Source organism: Pocillopora verrucosa, chromosome 2 (assembly GCF_036669915.1).
Source record: "Pocillopora verrucosa isolate sample1 chromosome 2, ASM3666991v2, whole genome shotgun sequence".
Taxonomy (NCBI): Eukaryota; Metazoa; Cnidaria; class Anthozoa; order Scleractinia; family Pocilloporidae; genus Pocillopora; species Pocillopora verrucosa.
This window is the reverse complement of record NC_089313.1, coordinates 17,931,533-17,954,693: the sequence shown is the minus strand read 5'-3', so window position 1 is coordinate 17,954,693 and position 23,161 is coordinate 17,931,533. Positions and strand designations below refer to the sequence as shown.

Sequence of the window (23,161 nt, the reverse complement as noted above, 5' to 3'; positions counted from 1 at the left end):
ATTAATGATGCACCTCATAAACACTGCCTTTGAAAAACAAGTTTTCCACATGTTCTACTTCTTCTTAAACCCCTCAGAGTGAGACTAGCATCTAATTTCTCCCTACAGTCCAGCCACTGAATCAAACACTAAGGTCATGAAAATACAGGAAAAGATCGCCCACCAAAAAAAACAAAAAGAACTTTAAACAAAGTTCTCCTTGTCAATACCATAAAATGTGTAGGGAACTGTATCGAGAATATGCATAATGATGTTAGGGTCTAAAGGTTTAACATAAATATACCTTTGCCATTCTTGTTCTATATAGGGAATCTTGATCATCACTGATATAAACAAAAGGAAAAATTAAACAATTATTTGCTCTTAGTTCCACCAAACTGTGGACTTTATCAATTACTCAATACAGAATATGCTGTACAAAAATTTTGGTTTCTACAAGAACTGTTTTTTTTTTCTCAGCTGAAAAAAGAACAAATACAGCATTTCTTTTCACATTACAGACTTTCATCAGCATTGAGTAACAATTCGCACAGGGAATTTCAACTTTTTACAGAGTGTTTCACCCATAAGCAATTCTTCAGCAAAGGTATTATGACAAGATGAAGACTCACCAAAATTCAGAAGGCAGAATAACATGTTTCCTCATCCTTTGATAGGTCTTAAGGAAGACATCTGCCAAGGCTGAAGGCCTAAAAGAGATGAACAGAAAAAAAATTTAATCAACCAACAAAACACACAAAACAGCATATTTTATCAAAAAAATTGTGGAAAATCACCCCCACATGTAGGTTCATTTCATCATTTTATTTACGGTACTTCCCAAAGATCACGTTAACAGGTTCATGACCACAAAATTTCAGAAAAAAAATTGAACAAAAATCAAAGTGTAAAAAAGATTCTGAATTGGACCAGCTAAAATTTGGGTCTTGGAAATCCAAAAAGTGACTTATTGTCCACTGTTTCTCTGTCAACTTGGGATTGGGACAATTGGTTTTTTTGCAGAGGGCAAGAAAAGGGAAGAAAATAGAAAAGATCCCCTAAGAAAGGATAAGAACCAACCACAAAGTTAATTTGTGAGCGACGCTAGCTTTGGAGAAGCAAGTGCACTTAAAAATGGTCTATCTTAATTCTTAACTAAATGGGGAAAAATCAGAGCAAAATTAACTGCCACTCACCACTTTTTGTTGTTTTGAGCTGCAAGGCATATCCCATATTGATTCATTACATCAATGATTCCACTGTTGTTGAAATAAGAAAAACATTTGTCGGTGTGAAGATTAGGTATAATAATTTAGATCACTCTGTCATCAGAATGGACTAATTCTCCATACTGTTCTCTATACACTTCCAACAGTGCTGACAAAGGGAATTTGTTTAAGAATCAAGAGCTTCTTTAGCTGGCAATCATTTCCTTTATTCTCATGATGTTAATGTGTGATTCAGGGATGATACTGTGAGGAGAAATTGGATGGTTGTCACTTTTGGGTTAAAGGGTTTGAACATTCTTACTGATCCACATCACAGTCATTTTGCCATTACCAAAGTCAGTGGAAAGTTAAGGAAACTTGAAAATTAACATCAGAATAAGTAGAAACAGAGCATGGAACAAGAGAAGAGACTGGAAAGGCAAAGGATATATAAATAGCATCATAGTTAACCTGGATTCTTTATTGAAATGACAGAAAAAAAAAACAGCAATAAGTGCTGTTATTTTAATTCTGATTTATGACCTTATTTCACAATATTCTCAACTATGCAATTTGTTGCCCAATTTGTGTCAATGTTAGATCCACCTTAAATCCACCAACATACAAATTGTAACCTACCCATTTTCCATGTGCTCTTTGACAAAGGTGAGAATGTCCAAAGCCTCAGCTTCCCCAGTGATCACTTCATCATAATTGTTCCTGTCAGCTGGTTTGGCAAACCAAATCATGACAAGTTTATGGCAGTAATATAATAATTACGCAACGTTTTAAAACAATTATTAATTGAGCATAGGGAGAAAGCTAAGATTGTACTGTTTTACCTGAAACTGATCTGATTGGTCTAAGAAACTTGTGCCACCCTCTCAAGCAATTAGATGCAAAAAGTGAAAACCAAGCACTACATTTTCCCTGGCCTCCATCCCAGCCCTTGTTTGGTCTCATCATCAAGCAACTCCCTCTCTCCCCAACCAACCACCATACACTCAAAACAAAGAGAAAGGAATATTATTCTGATGAAGCTACCTTTTCCACCCGTGGGCAGTTTTCTTGTTTTTAAATTTGAGTTCTCAGTGGCTTCCTGTAATATATTCTTTTTTGTGACTGGCTGTTGTGATTACTTTGCTTACCTATTTTGTATGTCATCCAAGTGAGCATCAGAATCAACTCTAATTCATCCCTTCCCTTCCACCCCCTCAGGAGGTATGATTTCCCTTTCTCCCTCCCCCTCTGGAGGTATGATTTCCCTTTCTCCCTCCCCCTCTGGAGGCATGATTTCCCTTCCTCCCTCCCCCTCTGGAGGCATGATTCCCCTTTCTCCCACCCCCTCTGGAGGCATGATTTCCCTTTCTCCCACCCACTCTGGAGGCATGATTTCCCTTCCTCCCTCCCCCTCTGGAGGCACAATTTCCCTTTCCCTAACTAGAAGCTAATTGACAAATATAAGTGAGCACATAGTGGGCCATTAAAGTTATTTGTCTTACCCTCTCCAGGTTTCCCTTCAATAGCTTGTGACTGGCTGCTTCTGTAATTGACAATAACAAAAAGAGTGGATGCTTTGAACTCAGGATTATCTGTTACTTTATTGTAGAATCCATGTTACCAGTTATTTTTTCAGTAACAGATTAATGTCAAAATCTTGTGACATTTTTTTTCAAGATCTCAATAATCTTCTTAATGAAAATGGATAAGATGATCTTGACTTCCAACCTCTTCCAATAACTTTGTAAGATTTTGAAAGATCAGATTTGGTAACAACCTTCATCAAGAACCTTGAAAAGACCTTGATTAAACTTTAAGTACTCTCCAAAGATCTCAATAATATTTCCATGTAGGAATCACAAAGAAAGAAATGCATTATTTAAATTAGATGACAAAAGTTACAAGTATATAATGTCTAATACCTTTGACTAAACTGTGAGCCATCTGTGAGACTGTCCTGGCTACTTTCATCATCTACACTTACACTGGGTCTGAACAAAAAATGACAAAACTAATTACTGGTGGAAAATGAACCCCAAGTGACAGATTAAATGGAAAACTGTTCATAACAAATCACTGTTGCAAAGCTCTTTATCTCCCAACTCTAAAAGGCAGAATGCCGCAAAAAAGGAAAGGTCTACTGGCCAGGGGTTCTACCCATAGACTAATAAAATATAATTAATCAGCCAGAATATTTGGGAAATATGGTTACATCATATTGTCTTTAAAAAGGGAGTAAGGTTCTAAAGAAATTGTGGTGCTTCATCCATGGATGCATGAGTATAACAAGATAATTTGGTCTATCAGTTAAGTTGATATTGTAAATTTGCCACCATAGAGAGTGCCTAAAGCTGATTTTTCCAGTGTGAGCTCTTTGTCAGAGCAAAATACATTGTCTTAAGCCACCTGTCAGACAATTTAATCTTCCCAACATTTTGATCTTATGTCACATTCCCAAGTGTGAAGGAATGACTGTAAATTTTACCCTAGATAACTCCAAACGTTGGAATTTTCAACCACTTTTACAATTCCCCAGGTAAACAAACCTGAACAGTGAAGGAATAAATGACTGCACTAATTCCCTGTAGTTTATTTCCTCTTCCTTCTTCTTGTTTGTTCTCACCTTTGAAGAGAAATAATAAAAGCAATTTCAACATCTTCTCTTTCATGTTAGTCTACTCAGAGATGAAAAAAAAAGGGGGTTTCTCAGAGGATGCATGACCAAAATCTGAGTTTAGAATACAATAAAGAGACTGCTACATTTGAAATTCCTTCAGGGATTAAAGAATCTTTGCAATTAAAATCCAGCTTACCCTGGCTGATCTTCTCTTTGGAAGAAAATCATCAATGGCACTTGGAGGAGGTTTCTTTCTTTTTGGTCCTTTTTTGTTCTTCTCCTCACTCTCACCTACCAACAAAACCATCCACAATTCCCAAGCCTCAGGAGACATCTTTTAAAATTGTACAATGCAATTCATCCTTGTTTTGTTTTTTTTTTATTCCAAACTCCTAGGTGAAATGTCAATAGGTAACTAGACCTGAACTCTTTTGTTAGTAACTGCAAATACAGCTCAAAGCTTCTCTCCAGAGGAAATACCATTCTTTTCCATTACAACTGCCTAATTTCCTGGTACTTTGGTATTGCTAGGCTTCTGAGATCAATCTCCAAGTCTTTCTGTATATTTAGTTATAAATTTATACACATACCTGTCTGGACATTCTTGTACACTGAAAATCCCTCTGTAGAAAAACTGGAACTTGAATAATCTGGCACTTTAACAACAGATGTTCGGTAGGACATGGAGATGTCTTCAACAAAGAAAAAGTAAACACTGTGACTGATTGATCCTTGGCAGCATGACCCTTTAAACTAAAAAAATGACAGTGTGCATATTTTGGAGAGCAACAAGGAATAAAACATACCTGGAGTGACAATGGCTTTGTAGTACTCCTCCAAATCAACTCTTCGACCAAGCGGCTGTAAGAAAATAGTAAATACATGTACAGCCAATTACCAAAATGATATTAATGTGGTTTGGTCAGGTATCCTATGATGTTGCTATCCAGTCATGTACTTTCAGTGCAGACTCTACTAGTCACCATTGTAACTTGGAGCAATTCCATTGTCCTTATCAAACAATTACATTATAAATCCACTATAATTACAACTGAAGTAGGCACCCAATAGCTGTAACAGCAATTACACATTGTCATGTTTATTTTCCACTTTGTTTCTCCTTACACTATTTCAAACTTTAAAAAATTAATTGACTGCATAAAATAATGACATGTTATAATATAGCTGAGATACTATGAGAACCCTGATTGGTTAAAAATATATATATAAATTGCACCATTTAACTCATATTTATTTCAGAAAAGTAATAGACTGCACTTTTTATTGATTTACCCGTGTAATAACTCACAAATGGTGTTGGGAGAGCACAAGAGCCTTCAGCTCATGATTGGGTCATTATACTCAGTGTGGTCTATTGCTTAAATCCATAATATCCATGAAAATGCAAAATGCAACAAATTGTAAGACAGAAGAAAGTAATCATGCTTGAATACCTGAGGATTTTCTGGTGATGTTAAGTGATCATACAGAGCAATGAAGCATTCTCCCAGACTTGCCCACCTTATCAAAAATTAAAAAAAGGAAATGATATTTTCTCAATGCAATCAACAACCTAATCAAAACCACTAAATTTCAATAACTGTTATTTCTTACGTGTGTGATGTCAGAGGCTTGACAGGTGCATAAGGAGGGGGAGGGGCCCTTTCTGCTTCAACAAGTTTTAGCCTCTGTTCCCTGAGATGAAGTGCTTCCTTCACAAACTGTTTAAAAGAAATAAGCAATATGCCAACTTGTGATGTCTACTACCAAGGCCAGACGAACAAATAAAGCAAAAAAGTAAAACCCATTTATCCATCATTTCATGAAAACATTGCAAGCATACCTTGTTCTCTTCATTTTCTTGCTCTTCCTCATTCATTGCATAACACATATTAAACAGATTTCTAAAAGAATAACACATTTCCTCTGTTTATTGATAATAATATTAACTACAAGTAAAATTATTTACCTTGCCCAGACAATGAAAAAAGAGATTCATCCTTGTTTTCCAACAGGGAAAACCTTCTTTCAGGTAAGTCTCGCTGAACATGGAAATTTGCTTTCCAGACTAAATACCACGTAGAAATGGCTAACCCTGCTTTTATATTGTTTTCCCTCCTTCACATTTTAAGGCAAGAGGTTTGTAACATCCAAAGTTACATTAACTGTAGTCAAACACCAAACAATAGTCTCTATTGTGTTTGAGATGAATGATAACTCATATGTATCTACGAGGTCAAAAAAAGAAACAATGTTGTGTCCAGTGTTGGTTTACCTCAGATGTTGTGATTCTTTCTTGAGTGGTGGTTCCTCTGAGAATATCTGATTCTTCAATGCAATACCTGGGAAAAATTAACAATTAACAATCAGATATATTTGAGCATGATGGTAAGCTATATCATGCCAGCTTAGGCCAAACACCAAGGCTAAGAACATGAACCAAATAAACCAATCAAATATTGATATTTTTTACATACTGCAGGCTTAAAATTATTGTTCAGGTATATAACGTCATTTTAAGCATACATAAAACAAACTTTATCTAAAGGTCTAATGTGATAGGAAAAATGCCACCAAAAATTACTTCCATGTACTATGTAACAAATCAAAATCAAATTAGCAACACAAATCTATAGTCTGTAATCAATTGAAAATAAAATGATTACAATTGGACAACAACAAATTGAAGTTTTGAAAAAATATTTCCATTATATACAAATAACAAAGCTTGCCTTTAGGATATTCTTCATCCCTCTCGAAGGCCTTTGAAATCACAACTAGGCATGCTGTTCATCAGAAAAAAAGATATCGTCCACATACATGTACTGAGGTGTTGAACTTAGAATAAACTTTCACAAATATAGGACATATTCCTACAATTAACTCCTTACTGTGTCACCCTTGAATCAAACATTAAGGTCATGAGAATAAATTTATGAAGCTCCTGATTGTCAAACATATTCTCCTTGTCAGAACTGTAGGAAATGTAGAGAGAACAGTGTGGAGAATATGAATATTAATGTTAGGGTGTAATTAGGGTTAAATTCCAAATGCAAGGAAGCATACAATAAATAACTTACTGTAGTAATCCCCAATGGCATACAGCACTGTACAGAGCAAGTCTAAACAAGGCCAGTGCTTTGGATTACACTTCAAACCCTTTGTGAGATAACATAGAAAACAAGGTAGAGAATCATAACAGCAACTTAAGCTTATCTTTAATAAAAAGGATGGTAAATGATTAAGCCCAAGACTCAAGAGAGGCCAAGAACCCCTTCTGAAAACTGATTACTGAGGCTTAAAGGCATTTTTACTGTTGGAGTTTCCAATATTTTCTTTTTTGAAATTTTTTAAACCAAGGTTAAATTTTAAAGTTTACTTTTTTTCCTTGGCTCAAACCTTTATTAATAATGAAGACAAGAAATAAAAAAATAGTGTCTGTTGCAGAACTGAAAGGAATACAATCAAACAGTATAACTTTAGGACTTTCTTCACACTAATTAATGAAAAAATTAATAGTCTATGATTATTTTTGATAGATCAAAATTCAACTCAATTGTAAGGCCCAGAGCTTGATCAGTTCCCTTCACATGTATTCTACTGAGACTTGCTTTGAAGGAGAATTTTTATTTATTGAAAGACTTGTACCAATGTCATTAAATCCAATGTTGTAAGTTGTGCCTTGTAATTTACAGGAATGGGTGATACAAACCTCCTCAAATGAATGTCGAGCCAAGCAAAGATCAAATGTCTTCAGTGCTACCATTCCAAGATGATGCCATACTGTCACATCTGAATCATCAAGTGCAACAGCCTGCAATTAAAACAAAACAGTAGGGCAAAAGTGTCTCATTATATCATAGCCTTTATCCCCACCAAGACTGAGGTCAATTGATCTCAGCATACTTCACTGAGCAACCTGCTGCAATGTTTGTGACAAAATCTCTTGTATATGTATGAAAAAAATTTAAAAGACTGTTATGTAGAAGAAACTGAATGGAACATCGTTGGTTCCTCTTAGAAAATATTTTATCTAAATCAATGAATCCCTCTGTTTTCTTTTTTCGACTAAAAATAAATCCTGAAATGATTTTACATTTCTGTTGGCTAAACAAAATAAAGTATGAAACAATAATTGCTTTAACTATGTCACCTGAAGATATGCATCTATAGACTTTTCCCATTGTTCTCTCTTCTCTGCTAATGAAGCCAGATTCTTGTAAGCTGAGTATTTCAATACATGACCAGGTTCAACTAATCCAGTATCCTCATCTGGTGGCAGAGCCTGATAAAGAAAGTATTGCATGCAGCCTTGTTATTTATAACATTTCGATTTATTAATTTAGGAAACTTGAAAGCTCATATTAAATTCACAGAAAAACAATCTTGTAACAGAAAGGGAATAGAACTAGAGCTGGAAGAGCATTGACTCATAAAAGCTTTAACTTTCCAGGAGCTATCAGCTGTAACAGAACCCATGAGTAGTTCCCATAAACATAGATCAAAAACAACATTGCTAAGAACAAATATTATTATTCTCAAGCCTTCCGCTAACCTCTTTGACCAAAGCAGAATTTAACAAATGATTATATGCTTCCTCAGATGCTGTATAATCTCCTTTCTGCTGCAAGGCCAGGCCTTTGTTGTACAACTCCAGAGCCTCTGATTCCTGTTAAACCAATAAATGATTACAGGGGGCAAGTCTCAAAAGAAACTGTGGTGCTGCATTGGTGGGAAAGTATAACATAAATTCGTCACCATAAAGAGTTTCAAAGCTGACATTTTGAGTGTTTACCCTTCATCAGAGCCCTGAAATATCAGCTTTGAAACTCTATATGGTTGCCAATTAATGTTATTAACTCCTTCATGGTACTAAATCACCCAATAAAAGATTGATCATATTAAACACTGGTAATTAATGTTTTATTTTCAGTCAAACAGCTGTCTGGCTTAAATAGAAGTAATTTCATGGGATGTGCATGATTGGGTTTCTACCATGTCCATGTTGTCTCCCCTTGGGAATTACGGTCAACTCGCCGACGGATCAACTCGCCGATGCCAACTCGCTGACGTATACAATCAAGTAGTGACGTCGGCGAGTTGGTCGTCAATCCAATACAACTTATTAGAAGTTAAACATACAGAAAATTAAACGATATTTAGTAAAAAAACACTGGTGAACATTGGTGAACATCAAACAGAAGCTTAAACATTGGTGAACATTGGTGAACATCACCAATGACTAGAACAGCTTAAGACGCGAACGAGTTATTGTGCGACAACAACACCATAAAGACTCATCATGTCAATCGCTCAGATTTTTTAACAAAAACTTGGCTGTCTAGACAAGATCTTTAGTAAAAAGCAATTCTTTTTATTTGCAACAAAGTTTATAAGGATCTCAAGGCGAATAAAGTGAAGTAAACATCACCAATGACTCTAACAGCTTCAAACGCGAACGAGTTATTGTGTGACAACAACACTGTAAAGACTCATCATGACAATCGGTCAGATTTTTTAAGAAAACTTGGCTTTCTAGATAAGATCTTTAGTAAAAAACATTTCTTTTTATTTGCAACAAAGTTTATAAGGATCTCAAGGCGAATAAAGTAAAGTAAACATCACCAATTACTATATCCGCTTCAGACGCGAACGAGTTATTGAGTGACAACAACACCGTAAAGACTCATCATGTCAATCGCTCAGATTTTTTAAGAAAACATGTTCACCAATGTTCACCGATGTTTAAGCTTCTGTTTGATGTTCACCAATGTTCACCAGTGTTTTTTTACTAAATATAGTTTACTCTTCTGTATGTTTAACTTCTAATAAGTTGTATTGGATTGACGACCAACTCGCTGATGTCTCTACTCGATTTTATACGTCGGCGAGTTGGCGTCGGCGAGTTGGTCCATCGGCGAGTTGACTGGTTACCCCCCTTGGTTCAACTGATCCACAAACTACAACTATTTTTAGGTGTCTAATTGTGCTACCACTCCACCTGAATGACATGTAAGCCACTCACCCCACCCCTTCTAAATATTTTGACAGGTTTCTGTGACAGTTCACTACAACTCATTAAAAAACCTGAATGAAAAGAAGTTTAGTCTCCTTGCCAGCCTGCCGAGTATGGCAGGTGTACATACAAGTCTTAACACCATAGCACTGATAGCTCACAACAAATTCATAACATTACACACAGAAGCTGTAAAGTAGGAGGTAGCCCCACAGCCATGTGTGCATGGTTGTATTTCACGCAGCTAGGAAGTGCTTTACATGCACCAGGTTTGATAGTGTTACCTGTCATACTTGGCAGACAAGACTCCTAACTAAACACGAGGCATTGTGTCAGCAGGCTGTGTAACCGAAAACACAACACAACGAGTGCAGCTATTAAAACCAGACTTTAAAGTGTTGTTGTCTCAACACATCTCCCTTGACATGGTTAGTTTGGTGTGTTTGTTTTTTCTTATTTATTGATTCATTTCTCTTCCATTCGCAATTAATTCATCAGCTGCACAGTACAACTGCAGCTAATAATTAACGTACTCCCTACCTTGGCTTGTTTGACACTTTCCTGTGTAGGTTCGTGGTCACTCTCTTCACTTGAATCATCATTAAGCGCACACAGACGAATCTTATGTAAAAAAAAAAACGACAGAAATGATCAACTTTCGCCAAATTCAAGTAACAACAATCAGACACTTGAAATACAACTTGAACAACGACACCAATAGCTTCATAAACATACCATTTTATTCAGTCTGAGGTTTTAGTCAGGTAGTATTTGCTTGCATCATGTACGTGGCAATCCCTATTCTTTAACACGGAGGGTTATTTTCAACCTAAATAATGTTTGTCATCCGCCATGTTGTCTCTCGGAAAAGATTGGATACTAGGCTCCTCAAAACATGTGCGGTTACCAAACGCTAGTCCCAGATTACTCGCAAATACGCGCAGACTTGAGAGCAAAACAGCGCATACTCGCATATTCGCGGGGATTTCAATTTTGGAAAAGCTAAGGTGTTAAATGAGATGTCTAGGCTCACACAACAAAGCAGCGATGATAATCGCTATATTCTAGTGGCCAAGCTGGACAACGCGCGTAACCTTCTAAATGTTCTGAAAGCTGTATATTTCAAAGAGGTACGTGAATGTTATAACAGAGTTGACATAGATATGCCATATATCAAACCCTTTGAATCTTGAGAGTGATTAGTTTGTAAATTCTTCTTAAAATTTTGAATAAGTGTTGAACAGATAGGTAATGAGAAGATATGACATTATCAACCAGGAAATAAGGTATTTCTTGAATGTATAAATATCAAGACAAAGAAATGTCAGGTAATGGTCAAGACAATCAGCTCTCAGATCTTTCTTTTTTTTTTACCCTAGACCAGTCAGTCTAGGACACTAACCATTACTCCTCTGTGGTTGACCCACAGATTTTTGGAGTGAAAGGCTAATAATGCAACTGACTCTGACTCAGGACATTTTTTTTTTTTAACAACATGAGATAACTCACAGAGCTACTACTTATTATAGAAAGCATGATTCTCTTTTGAGCCTGAAAATCTGTTTTCATTCTCTCGGATTACTACTCAATAATTAAAAAGAAATATAGCTGCAGCTATGTAAAGGAGGTTATAAGACAGTCTGTTACAAAATACCTGTTTTCAATTTTTTTTTCTGTATTGTACTACAGTCAGCAACATGTTTTGTGAGTAGCAATGGTATCAAGGTCACTGTTGAAGATGCGAAGTGTGTACAGGCCAATGCCTTTGTGCAAAGGGGAATCTTTCAGGAGTTTGTTTTCAAAGAAGAGAGTGCCACTTTCCGGATAAACCTCAACATTTTACTGGTAATAAAAGTAAATTTATGCTGCTTAAAACTATATTCCTCTACATTTTTTCTTCTTGAATGAAGCCTCCTGCTGTTTTAATATTAGAGGGGTAACAAAATAGGTGAGGATTACACACATGCAGTAGCTTGTTAGCCCTTTAACTCCCAGATCTGATTGTCAATTCTCCCCTCTAGCTGCTAAACATTCCCTGGAAAATTAGTTATAAGAATTTGGTGTTAAATCAAGATAACAACTTCTTCCTGATAAGTTTGAGTATTCCTGGAAAATTAGTTATAAGAATTTGGTGTTAAATCAAGATAACAACTTCTTCTTGATAAGTTTGAGTACTCCTGGAAAATTATTTATAAGAATTTGGTGTTAAATCAAGATAACAACTTCTTCTTGATAAGTTTGAGTACTCCTGGAAAATTATTTATAAGAATTTGGTTTTAAATCAAGATAACAACTTCTTCCTGATAAGTTTGAGTATTCTCATTACCTGTTTGTGGATGATGTAAGGATATCATAAGGAGAAGTTAAATGTTAATCACTGCCACTTTATTGCTGACCCCATGACTAGAAACGATAGTATGGTAAAGTATCTTACCTACCAGAAGCCCCTTCCTGACAGAGTTCAATCCTGTTTCAGATGCATTCAGTGAACAAGAATGTTGTTACCCCTTCTCCTCCCCCCTTCCTGCTGGACTAGAGGCCTGTTTAACGCAAGGCCACCCTCACCATTTCACAAATTCCTAACATGGCTTTATACCAAAATTAATAAATTGATCTTTCATACCTCTACATTTTGTCAGGGTCCTGCCACACCTATTGTATATGATTTTTATAAAAAAGTGACTAATAATAATGACGATTCTTAATACCTTAGATGAAGAAGATTGGATCTTTTTCATTATATAGAAAAACCTGTGCTTATGAAAATTTTCTTCTACAATTATGAAATGAATTTGTTCTTGTAACTAGGAATGTCTCAATATCTTTGGCTCCTCCAAAGATACAAGAACTTGTACAGCAATGAAGATGTGTTATGCAGGATATGGCTCACCACTTATTCTCACGTGAGTATTTAGAGAGGTTTCCAGTGGTCCTCATCATGCTTCTCCCTTAAGGAGAGATCCACAGGGGAGAGGTAGCATACAATAGCTATAGTGCACTTTACTGCAACCCAATGATTCTTTTTTACCCCTTGAGGTTTCAATTCTTGGTTGAAATAGTAACAGGGGTTTGTAAAATGTATTCATGTCTTATTCAATGTACCATACCTGTATTTATCAATGTATTTGTTTGTTATCTGAAATTTTACTTTTGGCTGTATGTTACAGGTTGGAGGAAGGTGGCATCTTGACAGATTGCAGCATTCAGACCCAAGAGCCTGACGAAACATTGGATTTTGATTTTAGCGGTGCAGATGTTCTAAACAAGATTATTATGAAAGTAAGAAAAGATAACATTTCTTATACAGAAAGTTTTTTGAAGCAACTAACTGGCCCTTTTTTTGTTCAGTAGAATCTTTGTTTTAATTTGAAGTATGTCTGCCATTAGCTTGTCAGAAACAACTTTGCGAGGCCTTAGCTTAAATATTGCACTACTTATTTTTAAAATGACTAATAAAATTTATAGAGAAAACGTATTTTTGCATATTTTAGTCTGAATGTTTGAAGGAGGCTTTCAGTGAACTAGACATGACAAGTGAAGTGCTGCAAATTCTGATGTCACCAGATAACCCTTACTTTAGACTGTCAACCTTTGGATATGCAGGAAGTACCCATGTAAGGTTTGATGATCTTAGTCTAAGCATGTCATATTCAGTGTTCACACCACAACAAGAGGTACTGTCATAGTTTCCCTTTTAGAAAGTGTATCTGGTAAATGATCACCAACCTGAGAAGCTTTGATTGTTAAATGAAATCTGCATGTCAGTACTAAAGAAAATGTATAAAAAAAGTAAAGCCCTGGTTGTATGAAGGGTAGATAACACCATCCCTTGGATAAATTTCTATCTGGTGGCTGGCACCATTCGCTTGGCTAACACTTATCTGTCAGTAGTCAAATAGTGATTTATCCATCACATAGCATTATCTGCCCTTTGAGCAACTAGGGCTAGGATACCAAATTATCCCAAGATGCTTTTCAGTTGATATATAATATATGCAGTTCTCTTGACTAAATTCTTGTTGTCAGTACCAAAGGAAATGTATAAAGAAAAGTATGGAAAATATTGATTCTGAAGTTTGGGTGTAAAGGCCCCTCCCTTAACAGGTCATGAAAATGAAATAATCACCTAGGGGGTATGATGTTGATAAAACACCACTTAGTTTGTCTTTTTAACAAGCAAATGCCTGAAAACCAGAGAGGACAATTGCTGAATTTGATCTTGGGAAATGTTTAACTTTCACTCTGTAGATAGCAGAGAATAAATACTATTCTACTGAGAGATGAAGGGCAATGAACAGTTAGGTCAACAAGACTGTCATAGAAATAGAAATTACTAGAGTATGAAAATTGACTTTATCTTACAGTCAGATTTTCCAAAAGATTCTGATATGGTGGAGTCATTTGAATGTCAACAAACACAAACAAACAGGTGTGTGAAAAAAGCAAAAAAAAAATTGTATTTAATCACATGCAAGTATCAATGCAGAGAATAAAAAATGTCTGTCTCAAATTGGCTAACTCAGAGGTACTTTGGCTTCATATGAGACCAAAATTTGGTTCACTTTACTATGTCCTCACTTAGCTTTAATTTGCTTATCTTAAGAACTTAAGTATCTCATGATGGTAAAGAGATATTTTGAAAGTTTTTCTTGCCATAAAAAGATAAATGATATGTTTGAAAATTGCTTAGATTGAATAGATGTGTACAAACCTTGAAGTAACTACATTATTTTAGACACTGAAATGTGAGTTAAAGTCTCTCTGTGTTCATAGATATAGGATCAGCCTTTTGAAACCTTCTACCAAGGCACTGCAGCTTTCAAGCAAAATCTCAATTAGAATGGATGGAAGAGGTTTTCTCTCTATGCAGTATATGATTGTAAATGAAGATGGGCAGGTCTGCTTTGTGGAATACTTGGTTGGTTTCTGCCTGTAAATTATGTAATTCCAACTTAACATTAGGACTACAGTTTTATTGGATTGCATTTAGAGTGTTTTTTCCACGAATCATTCATACACATTATTTTAACATATTTTCTTGGACCTCCTACTTTGATAATGGCTCTCATTAACCCTTTAACTGGCAATTGTCCTTACTGTTCGCCATACAGTTAGTTTGGAGAATTTGGAATTGGATCAACCAATAATCCCCTAATTGGCATTTTTTTAATCTCTGGTTACTTGTCTGCCTGATATCCTACTGATGGTATAAGGAGAAATTCTATCAAGGTCATTAGTGGGACTTAAAGGGTTAATAAAATTCACACTTTAGATGGTGCATTACCCTCTCAACCTGTTTTACTTATAATGACACCCAAGTCAGAGTGAACAGCATCTAATTTCTCCTTACAATATGGCCACTGAATCAAACAGTAAGCTTACAAGAATAAAGGAAATGGTCACAAACTAAAGAGGTTCTTGAATGTTAAAGAAGTTCTCTTTCTAAACACGTTAGGAAATGTGTAGAGAACAGTATAGATAACATGCATACTGATGTTAGGGTGTAAGAGAGTAGTAAGAGGAAAAATGTTGTTGGTGATGTAACTATGAATGTTTTCTCATCCTCACTCTCAAATGTTATTATAAATATTGCTTCTTTAAACTGAAAAAGGCAATAATTGTTAGCTTTTGTAGCCCACATAACAAATTACTATGTTTTTTGATAGATGCTGACATCCACATCATTTTCAGTATATATATATAGTATATATATCTCCATAGTGTGCTCCAGATGAAGAAGTTGATGAAGAAGATGAAGATGAACTGCATTGAACAGCTGCAAGAAGTCATCATACACAAGACAGTTGTGAAAGTCAATCAGCCTTGCCCAAAAGTTGTCAACAATGTTAAAAATTTAAACGGCCAAAAAAAAGATAATATGCACCAATCAACTGAGTGGGCTGGATGGGAAAGTTTGGCTATCTAAAAAAGAAAAACAAACAAGCAATTGGATCAAAATCCTTCAAACACAAGCCAGGAACATAACCTTTCAAACCCTCTGGAACAACATTTGTTCATGAAAAGTGCTGTTACTATGAGGTGAAATTCCAGAATACTGAACATCATTTTCAAGCTATCAACATTTTATTGGTTTGTGATCAAGGTATATGATGATGAATGTACATAGTCTAGAAGGTCAACTGCTTGTTATTAAACGTGTCTATCATGTACCTTTATTTTGTAACTACAGTATTAACTGTACCATTAAGTTTTGAGTTTTTCAATGTTGCAGACCTTACAATTGAAAATGATTGAATGTACAGATAAAAAGATTTTTTAAATAAAATAATTATGCTTTTTTCACATTTATTTAACAGTCTAAAAATTTTATCATCACATGTATACTACTTTTTTATATCAGTCATTGAACAAGCCTGAAAAAAAAAAGGATACCTGGCAAGATAAACCATTTTGCAGTTAATCTTGCCACTAAAATATGACACTGGTTGTCAACTATGATTGGTTGAATTAGTGGAATGTATTTCCAATCATTTTTGAAATCTTTTCCCTTTTTTTAAACTCAGAGATATAATATCAAACCAACTTCGTTTTCTCAGTCCCCACTGTACCTTGGTTTTTTCCATTCTAATTTATGGCCCATATGCTTTGTGTTTGGACCATAAATCCATGTGGAGAAAACTCAGTCCTTAACTTACAGTGGTTAAGACCTTGAACTCAGTTAGTATGGTACTGGTTACAAAAACATTTTCCTATGTCACTGATAGGTAATTGTATATATCCCTTCCCCCCCGGCCCTGCTGAGGATTATTTGTAATAATGCATGAATGGACACTGAGATTATCATAGTGTTGTTGATGTCAGTGATAACCCCAAACAATCTCAACCAAAACAACATATATATTAAGCTTTTCATGTTTCAATAATTCAACTTGTATAAGGAAATGTCTGTACAACTATCTCCTCTGCCTCCCCCAAAAAATTGTTTTCATATGGACAGCAAGTACTTTTTCCTTGCTGAAGATGGATTTGTAAAGAAAATGAGGAAAATGACTTACAATTTGGATTCTGGGTCACCATTCTGAGCAACTTTTTCTTGTCTCAGCAGAGCTATGATTTTTACACAACTCATTGTGTATTGTCCTTACACTCACACGTGAGCAAATTGTAAAACATTCCCTCAAAGCAGAACATTTTTTATGTCCTGTATGTCTATTCAAGATTAGGAGGAAACTGCAAATCAGAAAAATTGCTTAGAGAAATGACACTTTCAACTATTTTTCATTAAAAAAAAAGAATAATTATAAATTGTAAAAAAACTAATATTTAATTATAAATCAGACAACTTTGAAGTTGTGTTCTTCCTCAGCTGTTGGTGGTGTACCATGCACATCCACTGGGACAACCAATGCTTCTCTTTCAGACATTGCAGGCGAGATTGGCTCGTCATCCAACAGTTCATCATCATCATTATCATCATCGTAATCACTACAATTGTCCACAGCTCCATTTTCATGACCAGCTTGAAGAAAGTCATCTGAGGGGACTGTGTTTAACAATGAATTAGTATCCTCATCTTCATTTCTGGTAACCTGCTCTGCTTTTTCCCGATCATCAACTAGATAAATTGAGCACATTATGAAACAGAATCCTCCAATAACACTGATAAAGGTTGACATCAAAAGAGAATATTCCATGCTTTGTGCACGATCTTTGTCACTACTCCCTGCACCTCTGATACGATCAGAAATCTGTGGAAACAATAAAAGGTTGAGGTTACGATCCAACTTCAAAGCAAGAAAAAACATTTCCCTAAGTGAAATTAAAAAAACAACAAGATGATTTTAATTTAAAGTTTTGCATTCCCTATTCAGCTATCTTACCTCTCCAACAAGCCATGGGCTGCCTGCATCACCAAACAAGTGAGAAACAAGAATCTGAGCAGCTTCAGCGGTGGATCGACGTGAAGGTATTATTATATACTACAAACAAAACAAGCATTTGTACCATAAGACAACTTTACAATAATTTTCATAGTATTTCCAACACCTTGTAGTGAATAAAATTTAGTACACTGACTTCAGGCAAGTATCTCTCCTTAAAAACTTTCATTAAGGGTTAACTTACTACTTAATGGAGTATCATTAATAGTGAAACAATTGATGCCACATTCTTTCCCAATTCCAGTAAAGTCAGGAAGGTGTTCAATTAAGTCACAGTTTATCTAGGCTTTATCTTACCAAAACCATGTCTCCTACTGGTGCCCAGTTCATGAAAAGTAAAACTTCACCAAAGAATATAAGGGCCTGTAACCAAACAAATAAAACAATTGGAAGTAACTCACTGTACATAAATTATAATCAACAACAGGCTGGAATTTATTAAGCAACAAAATTTAACTATCAATAATAATTCAGGACATTAAAATTTTACTTGGCACACATGACTATCAAATCTGGGTATTTGAAGAGAAACAATATGTTATGAGCACACAATTTCTAAGAACAATGAATTAACCCTTTGCAATGCCCTGACACATCATAAGTACAGTTTTATGCATATTCTCCATACTGTTCTCTGTAAATTTTTTGTCACCCTCAGGGACTTGACTTTAAACAGTCAAGAGCTTCTTAAGACAGTGACCATTTCCTTTGTTCTCATGAGGTTAATGTTTGATTCAGGGATGATACTGTAAGGAGAACTGGATGCTGGTAATTCTTAGGGGTCAAAGGGTTACATTAATGAACCATTTCTACTTACATATGTAACTTTGATGTTTGTAGATGCTAGAACAAGACAACCATAGAGGAAAGGTGCTGACCCAATTAATGCAACAGCACATACTAAAGCATCAGCTTTTCTATTTCGTGTTCTATACCGCCAAGCAATCTCTGCGCCAAGCCAAACTCCTACAATACCAGCAACACAGGTAATAATTCCAACCTTTAAGCTAACCCTTAAATGGTAGATAAAATAAAACATTATTAATAACATTCATATCATTATGTCAATAACTTTTTTTCTTTTCTAGGTGAGAGATTAGAAAATACAGCAGCTACAAAATTTTGTTAGCCATTCTATGGAAGTTGCTTGTGTCTTCCACAAAAATGCCAACTTACCCAAAAAAATATGAGTTCTGGCAAAGCAATCTAATTGATAGAATTGATCACATATAATTTCTTTAAGACTTTTTGTTGTTTTTGTTGAAATAGTTTCTCTTTTTTGTTGAATAGCAGAACTGATAGCACTGCAGTCCCTACCAACAACCTGACACAGTTATCCTTTCTGTGAAAAAAGAAATACTTACTCTGATTCTGTTTCTGAAATTCCTTGTGCTCTTGTTGCATAGAGCAAGAATTTTGGTGCCCAAAATGCTAGGGCACCAGTCACAAATGAAACACAAGTAAATCCCAAATTCAGCCAAATAAAGCTTTTCCTATAGAAAAAAAAAAAAAAAAAGAAGAAACTCTCAATATTAAGCATTTCTTAATGATTGATTGAGTCAGGTTCACATCAGGAACCTAAGCTTTTCCTTCCTAACAATCTCTTAGCAAGGATGACAAAAAAATCAAAGGAAACAACAATAATACAACAGATTGTGAAGTCTGATTGTCAAGGTGGAGTGGCATTAAAAAGGTCTGGTGCCTGTTGTAGTCATAGAATGATGTTTTGACAACTTGACAGCCATCATAACAGTCAAGTGAGAAAGTTGGCTTCCTCAGAAAAGGATGGTAAAGAAAAATTGTAGAGAAATTGTCAATTTGAGTAGAAAGTACAGTGAACCATGTTACAAAATCTCAGATCCACTATGGTGACTACCAACTAGCATGGTACTTACACTGTTGTAAGATACTTGAGGTCTGCCCACCAGCTGGTTGTGTTATGAACATCAGAAGCTGAGACACCATGAGGGTTCTCTCCTCTTTCTATGGCACCCCTTTTTGGTTCATGAACTACAAATATGCACAGGAAAACACACACTGCACCTATGATGGGGGTCACCTGGGAATAAAACAATAATGGAAGAATATGGGTACAACTATCCACTCACTGTATGATTTCTGACCTGTGATAACAATTACTCTTCTTTCAATTTAAGTGTTTGTCTTTGATAGAGCTTCTGAGGTTCACTGGCTAAAAAATCTAATGGAATGAACAAAGCTGTAGTTTTAAAAAATGCAAACAAAACACAGCTTTGAATTTGATCATGAAAGCTACTACCAGATCAACTTTTAAACAAATGATTCACAGACAGAATCTAGATATACATGTAACCTTGTCAAACTGCATTAAACTACACAACATCTACCACAGTTAACAACATTAAACAGAGAAAGTTTGCTTTAATCCCACAATTTCTATTAGCACTTTATCAGCTGAAGAAACTTACTCGTAGTCCCCATTGCCACTGATGGCCAAACAGAGCAGCAACCTCAGTTCCAACTATGTAACCAAGCCCACTGAAAAATGAAATGTTAAGTTACATACCTAAGAACATAATGCCAAATGTTCAAAATAAATGATAGCATAGCCAAAACTGATGGCCAAACAAGAGACTGAGTTTAAGATTACCCAACAATACCAATGCTATGTGCAAGGTTTCCATTAAGAAAAGTAGTAGCAGGGGAATAGTTTAACCTCTTCACTCTCAGGAGTGACAAAAAACAATTTCCTCTTTACTTGCAAAATCAGTGCAAAGGAAATTACATCTGATAGATTTTAAATTATTAGTTAAAGAATATTTTAACTCCATGTACTATTGTGCACTTAAGAACTAATAATGCTTCATTTCTTGGTCTCATGATCATCCTTGCTCACCTTCCCACAGGAATAGCAAAATAAAAGAATGACAACATCCTTGTCCTCATATCTCCAGTGAACAGATCAGCAATGACAGTGGGTGCTATTGTAGAATAACTGGCCTCTCCTATTCCAACTACACCTCTTAGGACAAGGAACCACCAAAAAGACTGTAGATAAAGTAATCAAGAAAAGCTTGTCTACCACTGGTTTCAACTAATTTCTATACCAACAACAACAACATTCAACTAATTTCTATACCAACAACAACAACATTTTACATAAGCACTTTACAACCAGGAGTGCAGTGCCCATTAGAAAGTGTGTGTGAAAATATATACTTAAAAGATAAAAACCAACAAGTATCATAATGAAGACCTAAAATGGTATAATTTCTACTAGCATTTTCACAACTAAACTAAAAACTAACTATGCTGAGTAATTCTCAGCCTGAAATTTATCACACCATTCCTATAGCAACTGATAAAAATTCCACAACTTTTGCCTTCTCTCATTTTGTCTTCATACCAAAGGATGCATCTTCATGGCAAATGAAAAGATATAGATGTGTAAAAATGTTGTTATTGAAGAATTTATTTTAACCCTCTAACTCCCAGTTCAAATTTGTACTTCTCCTTACTGTCAATTATACAATTCTTATAATGTTAGTTCTAAGAATTTAGTATTGGATCAACTAATTATTCTTAAGTTTATATTTTTCTTTATTCTCGTCACTTATCTGATTCATATTGTATTGATATTGTTAGGAGAAATTCTGCCTTGGTCACTCATGGGAGTTAAAGGGTTAATGCTTGTTTCCCTCCCACCTCAATTAGCTTCGCTGTTTTGCAGGTAGGAATTGTTAGATATGTATTTAAATTGCTAAAATAAATAAATGTTGTTGTTGTTGTTGTTGTTTAGACTTAAAATCAATTACAGATATCAGTTACATTTGGAGCAAATTCATTGGTGATTTTCTTTTTTTAAAACCAACATGAAATAATAAGCTCGTTGTATCTGTTGTATTCACCTTACACCTTTAGGGATTTATGCTTAAAAGAAGCAATATTCAGGGATTACAAAATTAATCATATAACCTGTGCAGCCTTGCACATGCAATCCTATAGAAAAATTAATGAAAGCTGATGTGTGCGGGGCTGGACAGGTTCACATAGGCAGATCCAGAAAAAGCTGTCCAGCCCTACACTCGCACAGCTTAACTACCAAAAAAAAAAACTAATAAAATGAAAAACTGGTTATTATCTATGGTGCCCCCACTCTGTCAAAAAGTACATAATAAGTGTGTAACTGTTAACTGTTTGGTGATTATAATGGCGTTGAGGTATTAAATATTTAAAGGATGTACTCACATCTTTGCTCAGCATAGTGCTGGCAAAAACAGTCCCAGACCAAACAAGTATTCCAGCTGCCATAAGATACTTCCTCCTGTAACGATCTCCAAGATAACCAAACACTGGAGCAAGAACCATATAGCTACAGATGAAGACAGTTTGCAGCAAGCCAGCTGCTGAATTGTTGTCTTGTATATCAAAATAACTTTGGATGCCATCTAGAAGGCCTATAGAACAATATGATTCATTATATACAGCCAAACTCTTTGCAAGCAGTAACAAACTATTATTTACAAAAAAAACAAACAAACTCAATTTTAAACTCCTAATATCATGGTGCCAGCTTCGGATTTTGCACAATGTAATACTTAAGAATTGAACTCTGCAGAAGTAAGTGTCATTTTTGTAATTTTGAGGCTCTTGGAGAAATAGGTTTTTCTACAAATATTTCCAGTGAGTAATCCACCAAATGTATCTGTGATAGAATAATCTATCATAATTGTGCATGGATATTGCAAATGGACAAACTTATGGATTCTAAAAGCAATGTAACTTAATACCCATCTAACAATTTCATTTTCCATAACTCCTCCAGGACGTAATCAGCCATTTCAGTTCCTTACCAGTTTCAAACGTGTTTCCTTCCCATCAGATCTTAGTCTCACATAATTTTTCATACTCTGTTAAAAACTATTTATATCCTCTACAATAAAGACTTGCGCATCAAGTAAAGGAGTTAAAGCAAGTCGTTGGACAGGCCATCTAGCTTCATTATTTCTGATAAATTGCTTGCTTATGTTAAATACCGTACCTGCTACAGTCTGTCGGTCCATATAATTCAGAAGATTGATGATAAATAACACTACCACGGTCACGTAGGCCCGCACGTTGTTTCCTCGCACAACATTAATCATTTTGTCGTCACTTTGGCTCGCAATTTCTCCTGCCCCTTCTGCTTGAGACGCAACCTTTGGATTCGCCACTCCGTTAGAGGCAAATGACATAACAACAAGAACAGGTGACTAAAATAGGGCTAAGTGAGTGATAAATATCGTGTCTGTGGTAGAACATGAGATAACGAATTCAAGAAACTTTCCAAGGAAACCCACAACCCACAGCTATAATGAGAAGTACTAACCGAAGGCACGGCTACGCAGCAAAACGGTTTATACCAAATTTACCCTCCCCTCCCTACTTAGAAAAATGAACTCATTCCCAGTGCTTCTCCTTT

The 23,161-nt window shown here is 35.4% G+C and overlaps 3 protein-coding genes across 3 annotated transcripts in view; 1 reads left to right on the top strand and 2 right to left on the bottom strand.

Annotated features, from left to right (window-relative positions):
• The window catches only part of LOC131790738 (calcineurin-binding protein cabin-1), a 28,842-nt gene extending 18,161 nt beyond the window's left edge, over positions 1 to 10,681 (bottom strand). Inside the window, exons 1-21 of the mRNA XM_066162051.1 lie at positions 10,556 to 10,681; positions 10,361 to 10,441; positions 8,360 to 8,473; positions 7,958 to 8,089; positions 7,517 to 7,618; positions 6,885 to 6,963; positions 6,537 to 6,590; positions 6,080 to 6,146; positions 5,648 to 5,708; positions 5,419 to 5,525; positions 5,259 to 5,325; positions 4,611 to 4,665; positions 4,395 to 4,496; positions 4,001 to 4,095; positions 3,734 to 3,810; positions 3,110 to 3,178; positions 2,690 to 2,730; positions 1,827 to 1,914; positions 1,176 to 1,238; positions 612 to 689; positions 284 to 323 (exon numbers count right to left, since the gene is read on the bottom strand). Coding sequence (XP_066018148.1) covers positions 284 to 323; positions 612 to 689; positions 1,176 to 1,238; positions 1,827 to 1,914; positions 2,690 to 2,730; positions 3,110 to 3,178; positions 3,734 to 3,810; positions 4,001 to 4,095; positions 4,395 to 4,496; positions 4,611 to 4,665; positions 5,259 to 5,325; positions 5,419 to 5,525; positions 5,648 to 5,708; positions 6,080 to 6,146; positions 6,537 to 6,590; positions 6,885 to 6,963; positions 7,517 to 7,618; positions 7,958 to 8,089; positions 8,360 to 8,473; positions 10,361 to 10,441; positions 10,556 to 10,558 — 1,575 coding nt within the window. The 5' untranslated portion in view covers positions 10,559 to 10,681. The remainder of the gene's footprint in view (positions 1 to 283; positions 324 to 611; positions 690 to 1,175; positions 1,239 to 1,826; positions 1,915 to 2,689; positions 2,731 to 3,109; positions 3,179 to 3,733; positions 3,811 to 4,000; positions 4,096 to 4,394; positions 4,497 to 4,610; positions 4,666 to 5,258; positions 5,326 to 5,418; positions 5,526 to 5,647; positions 5,709 to 6,079; positions 6,147 to 6,536; positions 6,591 to 6,884; positions 6,964 to 7,516; positions 7,619 to 7,957; positions 8,090 to 8,359; positions 8,474 to 10,360; positions 10,442 to 10,555) is intronic.
• Positions 10,682 to 10,765: 84 nt separating this feature from the next.
• On the top strand, positions 10,766 to 15,896 carry LOC131790572 (cell cycle checkpoint protein RAD1-like). The gene is made up of 8 exons (XM_059107789.2): positions 10,766 to 10,950; positions 11,510 to 11,665; positions 12,629 to 12,723; positions 12,988 to 13,099; positions 13,312 to 13,434; positions 14,185 to 14,249; positions 14,594 to 14,738; positions 15,542 to 15,896. Exons 1-8 carry the CDS (start codon positions 10,840 to 10,842, stop codon positions 15,590 to 15,592), a joined length of 858 nt encoding a protein of 285 aa, XP_058963772.1. The 5' UTR covers positions 10,766 to 10,839; the 3' UTR covers positions 15,593 to 15,896.
• On the bottom strand, positions 15,886 to 23,072 carry LOC131790571 (protein spinster homolog 1-like). The gene is made up of 10 exons (XM_059107788.2): positions 22,742 to 23,072; positions 21,949 to 22,157; positions 20,597 to 20,748; positions 20,169 to 20,238; positions 19,617 to 19,780; positions 19,086 to 19,214; positions 18,539 to 18,734; positions 18,019 to 18,084; positions 17,662 to 17,760; positions 15,886 to 17,529 (listed from the first exon to the last, which is right to left on the bottom strand). The coding sequence occupies exons 1-10, from the start codon at positions 22,932 to 22,934 to the stop codon at positions 17,116 to 17,118; spliced, it is 1,692 nt and encodes a 563-aa protein (XP_058963771.2). The 5' UTR covers positions 22,935 to 23,072; the 3' UTR covers positions 15,886 to 17,115.
• Between the last annotated feature and the right edge of the window lie 89 nt (positions 23,073 to 23,161).